The 9,645-nt window shown below is 39.6% G+C and overlaps 1 protein-coding gene and 1 long non-coding RNA gene across 5 annotated transcripts in view; one reads left to right on the plus strand and one right to left on the minus strand.

The window, feature by feature from the left end:
- Positions 1-6,244, minus strand: part of LOC131522664 (uncharacterized) — a 28,694-nt gene extending 22,450 nt beyond the window's left edge. The window contains exon 1 of the long non-coding RNA XR_009266597.1: positions 6,109-6,244. This is a non-coding gene — a long non-coding RNA (uncharacterized LOC131522664). The remainder of the gene's footprint in view (positions 1-6,108) is intronic.
- The window catches only part of nhsl1a (NHS-like 1a), a 52,652-nt gene extending 44,767 nt beyond the window's left edge, over positions 1-7,885 (plus strand). For all 4 annotated transcript variants that reach the window (XM_058748288.1, XM_058748289.1, XM_058748291.1 and 1 more), the window contains exons 6-8: positions 443-3,628; positions 4,325-4,448; positions 6,143-7,885. In XM_058748288.1, the coding sequence (XP_058604271.1) occupies positions 443-3,628; positions 4,325-4,448; positions 6,143-6,743 (3,911 nt within the window). In that variant the 3' untranslated portion in view covers positions 6,744-7,885. The remainder of the gene's footprint in view (positions 1-442; positions 3,629-4,324; positions 4,449-6,142) is intronic.
- The last annotated feature ends 1,760 nt before the right edge of the window (positions 7,886-9,645 follow it).

Genomic DNA, 9,645 nt, shown 5'->3' on the forward strand with positions numbered 1-9,645 from the left:
TGACCCATTGTTGGACATTTTCACTGTTGGAAGTGCATTAATCTGACTGCTAGTATAGAATTTTTGCAATGGCATTGGCACTTAAAAAAAGTTTTCTTTTTCAGCATGATGCTGTGTTTGTCACTAGGTGGCAGTGTAGTCCAAGATGACTGCCATATTAACGCAAAATAAGCATAAAATTAACCTTAAGTTAGATTTATATATTTTTAAATCTGAATTATTATTGCACTGATTTTAGTGAATTATTATTTATTTTACTGATTATTATTTATATTATAGTATATCCTGTTTATTTATTTACTATATTCTAACTACAATCATATGTGTGTGTGTGTGTGTGTGTGTGTGTATATATATATATATATATATATAAAATCATTAAGAAAGACAATCAAGTGCAAATGTACACCATATATCTATAATATTCCTTATTTTCTTACAGCAAATAAAGAACAAGATGACAGAATTCACTCAATGTGTATGGCAGATCAGTACTCCACCCTCAGTCGAGTGGGAAGCGTAAACTCCACCTTGAGATGCTTAGACACCCGTGACTCCAGTTGCCAAACAGAAGAGGTGAAGACTGTTCCTCCCTCAGTACGCAGAATCAGAGCACAGAGAGGCCATGGAATTGCTGCCCAAATGGCCAGCGTCTCCTCCTCAAGCAGCATTTCCACCACGAGTGACTGTAATGGTATTAATTACACTGAGCTTAATGACAGTGGTCAGAGCTTTCACAGTTTGCCACGCCAAGGTTCTCACCTCTTGCATCAACACTGTGAACCAAAGTACACCAGCTCCCCCTACAGGATAGATTCTGGCTCTACAAGCTCCTTGTCCTACCAGTTTGACATGCAGCATGGTTCTTCATTGTCACTGCATATGCTCCCCGATTCCAGAAGCAGTACATTAAACAGCCCCAAACTTGCTGAAAATCCAAATTACCAAGGCTCTGATCAAAATAATAGCTTGTTCAGTCTCAGTGGTGCACTACAGAACTCCATTCTTTACGGACACAAAAGAACAGAGGATAATCAGATGCAATCACCTCATTCTTCAGCCCAATTGCTTAGTACTGCTGATGCCTCATTGTCGGCTGTCTCCTCCTGCTACGAATCCACAACCTCCCTCTGTACAGGCATCCATACAGAGACTGAGTCCCAGTGCAGCACACTTGATGGCAGAAACTGCAGCAGTCGTAACTGTGTCCGCAGGGATTCCAACTTCTCGGAGAGCAGCAATCAAAGCTGCAGCACTCTAACCACTGACCAGTGGACGTATGAAGTTTCTCCAAAGGACAATGTCACCTCAAGTTGCTCCTCACCTGTCAGCCATTTATACAACAGTGAGGAACATTCTCCCAGCAAGACAGACTCAAGCTCATTGTTCTCTGTTGACAATGAAGGCTACTACACCTCCATGCGCCTGGACTCTGGTTTGAAGTCGCATAGTCATGGCTCCATCAATAAAGCGGGAGATGCAAGGCACAGTTTGTATGAGTGCAAGGACCACCACAGTCAAGGGGATCGTGCAAGTCTGCACAGCAACCGCTCCCTGACTCGCAGCATTTCCCTGCGGAAAGCCAAGAAGCCCCCACTCCCTCCAGCGAGGACTGATTCCTTAAGGCGCAAACCTCAGAGGAAGCATCACCACAATGGTCCGGTCCTTAGTGAGCAATTGATCTCTAGTCTCCAGCAGTCCTTAGAGCTTGACCTAAAATCTTGCTCTGAACAGGCACCCTGCAGTGGGTTTGAAGACCCTTGGGTACTCCGACCCAGAAGCCAGAGCACCATAAGTGCATCAAGCAGTGGGATGTCTGCACCAGCTGCTGTTTGTCCGGTCACACCCACACACAGTGATAGCAGCAGTCAGCGCTCAGACTATGCAGAGTCCTGGGACTTCTACATGGATTACCAAGGTCCACGGTCTGACCAGGGTCTATCCTCCCAAATCACAAGATCTGCAATTGCTGAGGAGAATCGAGTAATCATAGGCAATGCACCCTACAACATTGGATTCCCATCTTCCCACTGCAACAGTAGTGGGATTCAGTCAAAATTGGCCTCATCACCTGACAAGGTCCATCGCCTGACGTCACCATCAAGTGGTTATTCAAGTCAGTCCAACACTCCGTCTGCAGGCACCCCAGTTACTTCTCTAATAAGAGCAAAATCTCCTGCAGGGAGGCCGAAACCAAAAGTGCCTGAAAGAAAGTCCTCCCTGCGGTCTTCTGTGTCATCCTCCTCTACATCCTTGTCCTCTAACAACTCAGATTCCATCAGAAACATACCGCTACCTCCACCTCTACCTGACATGACCATTACATCATGTGAATCACCCAGCCTCACCTCTTCCTCTCCAACAGCAGCTATGGTAGACTCAACGCCACCTCTTCCTTTTCTACCTGACTTATCCTCTGACTTGGAAGAGAGACATAATTCACTTTCAGATTCATCCACAACATATGAAAAGTGTGACACTATTGATTTCCCCCCTCCCCCACCAAAGGTATCTGAATCTCTGTCAAGCAATGAAGGTACAAATAGTCCTCCACTTCCTTCACATCTTCCTCCCAAACCTTCACTGTGCATTCTATTTCCTCCTCCTCCTCCTCCTCCTCCTCCTCCACCACCTCCACCATTACTTGAGACGAGTCTTCAAACAGCAGCCATTTTGGACACAAAGAGTTGTCTTACATCTAAGAAGGCTGTGGAAATTGAAAAAGCACTTAACATCAACCACACTGAAGAGCAAGAGAAGACTCAGAGACCAATAATCACTGCCCAAGCTCTTCACATGGTGCAGTTAAGACCCGTCAAGTTCAAGCAAATAGAAGATATTTTTACAGCAGTCAGTTTTGATGATTTTGATGACCAAGCACATAACCATTCTGAAACCAACTCAGGAAAGTCCCTGGAAACTGAGACTACAGAACAAACATTGACTGCCATCTGTGTTAGTCAGTCAGAAAATGGTATGGCTACATCTGAACATGAATATTTAGTGAACAAATTTCTACAAGATTTCCCTGAGGCAGCAACTGGTTCTTCACCTCCTGGCCCAGATGAACATGTCAGCAATACTGGGCAGAATGTTTCAGTGTACCTTTCTGAGACATCTCCAGTTTTATCTTCCCATGAGCTTCTGCAATGCACAAACTCCTCAGCTTCTTCTCAAAGTTCTCAGCTGAAACAGAAGCCTCCTATATCATCTAAGAAACCCAATCTTTCCCTAATTATACCACCCATTATGCACCTACCTGCCTCTAATGGACTCAAGCTTCAACAGGTTCATGAAGCACAAGAAATACTTGAGTCAGGGCAACTGAATGGCACATCCTCGACAAACACAGTTAATTTGCAAGCAATTCCTTTGGACCTTGAGGTTGAGGAAGAGAGTGACTCAGACTCTTCAGACCCGGTGGTCAAAAGCAGACTGTCTCTGAGCAGCGAGTTGTCATTAAGCAGTCTGCAAGAACTGCAACTCTCTGATCTCATTCTTCATGAGCATGACCTCGGCCTGAGTGATAAGGATTTTGGGCTCTGTGATGATAAAAGTACATCAGATGATGGTTCAAGCAGCAGCTCGGGATCCATCAGCTTTAAAGAGGACGAACATGAGGAAAATGGTAAGGGCTTCTATTATTATTTGCCTAAAAGAGAGAAGGTTTCTGTGTATGAAGGATCACTTTAGTGTGCCAAACAATGATTGTGCCATTTGATCATGCACTTAAATTTACTATCAGCTTTGGATCCATCTGCAAAACTGCACTTTTGTTGCATGAATTACTAGATAATATTATGTTTATTAGGTTATACGCTCTGTATTTCATAGCCTCAATGATCATTATCATCTTTCTTTTTTCCGAAAAGTTAAAGTAAATTGGTTTAATATAGTTCTGTCAACACCCCTCCAACCCTCCCATGCATCCCCCTTGTGAGTGAAGCACAGTGGATGCTCTTCATTACCACCCACACAGGTCCTGTTTTACGTGCTACAGGAATAACTGCAACTTTATGATTCTTTTTATCCGTTACATAACTAGTTACCCTTGAATCAGCTAAGAAAGTTGAATGAGAGCCCTTGAGTGTGTGATGGTTAGCGGGTTTAGACTATAATATTCTCAAGGCTCTGCAGTGCTCACTAAAGTGCAGTTATTGCACAACAGCAGGACTACCAAAGGAGTGTGAATAATTTAAGGAGCAGAAAATGTCTGTTGCAGCATGGGTTTTATGCCTTTCTGATTTTCAGTCAGTGTAGGCTCAGTCTCCATTGTTTCTTCTCACTTTGAGAGGTAAGCTGAGTGTTTGTGTGTGGGTTGTAGGTGCCGTGTTTGACTCGAGCACTGAAAGCGCATCTAGCATTATCACTAACGGAGCGGCTATGGGGGAGATGGTGACGCCTGTTCGTCCCCGTACTACAGAGGACCTCTTTGCTGCCATTCATAGGTAATATGATGTTTTCTTTTATTTAGCCAGTAAAGCCTGCATTATGCATATTAGTAAAAATGTTATTTGGATAAATATAAGCATAAAACTGCTGTAGGCTGTTTAAAAAGGTAAAGTAGGTTAAAAGTTTTACTAGATCGTAATATGTACCATCACAATGGATAATTTACTTGTAAATGGATAGTTTAGTTTCTCTTGCACTACTTAATATGAATCAAAGTTTTATACATTTGCATGAAAAGTATTGTATTACATTTGTATTGACCTGTAAAAACACCTGACAATTTATTCAGGAAAGGTCAGAATATTTAATCCTCACTCATTTTGTTGTTCCAATTCATTTTAAGGTGATTAGTGACCAGATTACATTAATTATAAAATTTTAATTCAGCTTTAATACTTTTAATACAATTTCTTTTAATGCACACAACCATGATGATAACAGATGAATCAGTCTGTGAAGCTATTTATTCTTTAATCAGAATCAATATGAAATGAATAATAATATAATAAAAAAATGTAAAAAACAAAACAAAACAATAATATAGATATTTTCAATTTACACAAACAAACTTTTCAATTGTTTGGCTGATGCAAAGTTCTATAGAATGTCTTTTAGTATCTCTTTGTATTGAAATATTATTAATTAGTAATTATGACCCTGGTATTTTGGATGGTCTGGACAACGTTTATGATGCTGACTTTTATGACAAGCTTGACCTTTTAGTTATTCAATTTTATTGTTATTAGAATATTATTGTGTCATGTGTTCATGCATTTATGTTGAATCATTTGTCTAAACGTGTCATCTGGAGCAGTCTACGTAGGCAGAACATGAACATCCAATTACAGGTGTGGATTGGACTGGCAAGTAATTAAGTCGCTGGCTGGTGTTGTCTCCTTGTAGTTTGGCTAGGGTCAGATTACACCCATAATCCAGTAGCTCCAGTAAGAACTGATTATCCTTTTTGCCCTCTCTAATCTCTAAGCTCTGTTTCACAGTGTTTGTATTGTGGTGTCGCACCTCTTGTTAGGTTATAAGTTAAATGGACTATGTATTACAACCAACCTGAAAGTAAGCAAACAGAGCTGGGAAGATTATTCTGGTATGACTGTCATAGTGTTGTAGGACAGAACTAAAATGAATGATGCAGTGGTATTCTTAGAAGTTTTGTCATTATTAATTTGTGTGAATCAAAGTTTAATGCCTAGAAAGAGCTAACTTCCAAGTGCTCCGATTAAACAGCCTTAAGGGAAAATGATGTCCTGAATCTTAAGGAAACATGGTGCTAGATGAGGAATTATTTAAATGCAAAGTTATTTTCTTAGGGTATAGCAGAATACAAAAATGATTTATCATAACTCCTACAAGATAATAAAAGCATTAAAGTACTAAAATAGTAGTATCTAGTTATCTGACAATCTTCAAAACTGATTATCTTCAAACCTAAAATTCATTATAATGTTGAATCCCTTCTAAAGTATTTTTCCCAACATTTTTATCAAAGTAGACAGTGCCATCTGTTTATAGTCCTATAACAAATGACAGTCACACTTTAACTTATTTAAAGATTTTAAAAAAGCTACACATGGAAATTTTACACTCATGGTATCAACAACATCAACAGCAAGACATGCAGTAACCATGCCAAAGGCTTACCTGAGAACCTGTCCTGCTGTCTGTTAATCCACAGGTCAAAGAGGAAGGTCCTGGGCCGTGGCGACTCTGAAGAGGAACGCTGCCGTAACTTCCTCCCTTCCCCACCTGTCACTCCAACAGGCTCTTGCCCCAGCCTAACTTCATTGCCACGTCAGAACGGCTCCATTCAGCGCAACCTGCGGCGCTCATCCACGAGCAATGACAGTTTTAAAGCTCTGCTTCTCAAGAAGGGCAGCCGCTCAGAGTCCAGCTTCCGCATGTCAGCCACTGAGATTCTCAAATGCACAGACCCCCGTTTTCAGAGGGCTAATTCAGAGCATGCACAATCTGACGGACTGTGCACCTCTCCAACAAGCAGCAGGAGAGCACATGAAGAGTGGGCACGTACAGAGGGAGCCTTGCCCCGTCTTACTGCTGGACTAACAACCCTAAAATATGGGCGTTCACGCACACCACCTTCTGCAGCCAGCAGCCGGTACAACAGCCGTAGCCGCATTCCCAGTGGGCCAATGACTGCCATCTGCGAAAAAGAGGGAGAGATGGCCGAGTCTACAGACTGCTGCATTAGTGCTGAGAGTCATTTTGCCCTGCCCATATCCTCCAGCAGCACGGTCTGTGCTCAAGGCAGCACTTAGTGCTGTCAACTCAACCCTAACGGCTTGTTAAAGATAGCTGTCCATTCAATATGAAGACCGCAGAGGTCTAAACTCTGGCTCGGAGGCCATGCTTGTGCTGGCCGATAGCAGGGGGAAGTTTCTGTAATTCTGTAAGTGTAGATTTGCTTTTTTCCATGAGTGAAAGCTTTATCTTTCATAAAACATTAGTGTTCTCAAAAAATGTGATATTAAAAGAGGGTTATTGGTTTTGTTAAATCGAATGTTCTTAGCTTGCTGTATGCAGGTTAGGAGAATAAGGAAATGTACGTTTCCTTGGTGGTAAGTTGAGGGACGAATAAATGGAAGCAGAATGTCATTGAGGGATTTTGTTTCTAATGGTCCATGCTGATGTGTTTCTGCCTCTGTGACAATGGAAGCACCCAACCAAAGTGAGCACTTAAACTCTGAATTCACAGAACCCACATCCAGAACACATTCGTGGAAGAGGTAGTGTCAATGAAGTATTGGCATTATCAAGCATGAGAAGTTTGAAGGGTGGCACATGACTGTTATGGTGAAGTTGCTAAAGAATGAGTGTGGAGATGAAATTGAGTTTTAAGAAGTGTTTAGAGACTGATTTAAAATATGTATATTTTACGCACCTTTAAATTCTTCATTTCTTTTCAGTTGTGTCCAACAATCTTCAGTTAGAGCAATGAGAGAGATGGGACTATCTAAACAGAAAGTTATTCAGTTAATGCAAGCCAATTCAAACTAACTAATAGAATTTTATCTGTTTACAGTTAGACAGTAATAATAGTTCGCTATACTTTAACAGTGTAAATAACCCAGCCTTTACAAACCATTCCGTTTCATTTATAGAAACTGAAAGTGTCTATTTAGGTCTCTATATTCTTCAGAAGTTGAGAAATTCCTTGCCTTTGTCTGTCTCACATTTGCTCAATATGTCAATTTGTACATTTTTATATTTCTTATTTCCAAAGGGAGGTACTGTTTAGTCCATTTGCTAGTACTACGTGCACCTGAATGTTCCTCTTCCCATAGTACTGAACACCAGCAGAATGGTCGTAGAGAAATGGTAAAAGGCCTTGTGAGATGCAAGTGTTTCTGTGAAAGAAATAAAATATGGCATTAATCATAAACAATTACTTGTTTTCTGTGAAATATATGCATATTATTTCTGATCTACTTTATCAGAGCTAGTGACTACCGTAAGATGACACACAATCCATTGACGTCATATAGGTAATCACATGATTGCCATTATCCTTGCTGTGATTTACAGAGCACAGACAATGCCAAGTTCTTGTCTGGCCAAATATAGGACAGTCTGCATTCTGCTCCATTACAAAAATGTCCACATTGCTGCAATGATGTCAATATTTACTGTGATGGTGTTTTTAATCGTTAAACTACTGCATAAATATATAAAACCTGTGAAAAATTCTATGAATGGTCAGAGTATCAAACAGTGAGTTTTTAATATGGATTACCAATTAAATGATTTAATATATTTGGTAATTGCACTTTAGCACATTTAACTGCATTTCAGTACATCTCCAAACGTCAGTACATGTGGGCTGTTGGCCAGTGATGCAAATAAGCCGCAGACATGTGATCTCTTACGCAATTAAATCTGCCTTTAGATGAGACACGCTTAGACAGAGCGATCACTGATGTTGATGGACATTTTAGAAGGAAGACGTTTCTCTCATTAGCAGCCAGGGAGATTTAACACTGACAAAACACAATCGTATTGCTATACATACAGTTTTCAACCTGACAGGATCCTATAGCCTACTAACAGGTAAGTTACTGTACTGTAGCTACTAACTTTAACTTGACAAACTGAGTATTTAAAGTAGCTTTAAAACAGCTAAATTCAATAGTACAATTATCAAAAGTTAAATTTTTTTCTAAAGTTAATTATTTCAAGATTTCTTAATGAAATGGGTAATGATGCCTTTGGGCACTTGAGAAGGCTCAGTCTTTGAGATAAAAGTAACCTACTAGCCCAAACCAACATTTCTGTGAAAGTTTTGAAATGTTGAAAAATGTGTTTTTAATTATAAAACATGTATATAATATTATAAAACATCTTAAATACTTAACTTTTTTTCAAGCCAAACGGAAAAGACTTATGCAAATTTTCTTATTATTTTACATAATGTTTTTATAGTTATATAGCATTCCGTTCAGGCAAGATTGAAATCTTGTTCTCATCAGTTTGTAGTCTGTAGCTAATTCCCTGTTACGCACAGTCAAATTAAATTCACAAATTAAATGTGAATTTTTCAAATAATTGTCTTTAAAAACATACGTTACTGACAGGATTTAAGTTTAATTTTAAGTTAAAAACATCTCTTTAAGGGAACCTATTTTTTTAAATGCGTAATCACATCTGCTAGATCGGTCACACTTTATATTAGGTGGCCTTAATTACCATGTACTTACATCAAAAAAATAAGTAGGCTACAATGTACTTATTGTGTTCATATTTTATTGCAAAACACATTTGCTGCTATTGAGGTGGGATACGGGTAAGGTTAGGGGCAGGTTTGGTGGTATGGGTAGGTTTAAGGGTGGGTTAAGGTGTAAGGGATGGGTCAACAGTGTAATTATAAATGTAATTACAGAAATTAATTACAGATGTAATTACATAACGGTATTATTAACAATATAAGTGCGATGTAAGAACATGTATGTACACAATAAGTAGGCTACATTGTATCAAATGATTAATTTAAATGTAAGTACATAGGCTAGTAGTTAAGGCCACCTAACCTAAAGTGGGACCGCTAGATCAAACAGTCCACTGAATGAAAAAATACTATAACGTTAGCTTCATACTAGACGGTATTTAGGCAACTAGAGCCTACTTTTTAAGCTTTTATGCTAGACACATTAACAGGTTTTTTTT

Source organism: Onychostoma macrolepis, chromosome 17, assembly GCF_012432095.1.
Source record: "Onychostoma macrolepis isolate SWU-2019 chromosome 17, ASM1243209v1, whole genome shotgun sequence".
Classification (NCBI taxonomy): Eukaryota; Metazoa; Chordata; class Actinopteri; order Cypriniformes; family Cyprinidae; genus Onychostoma; species Onychostoma macrolepis.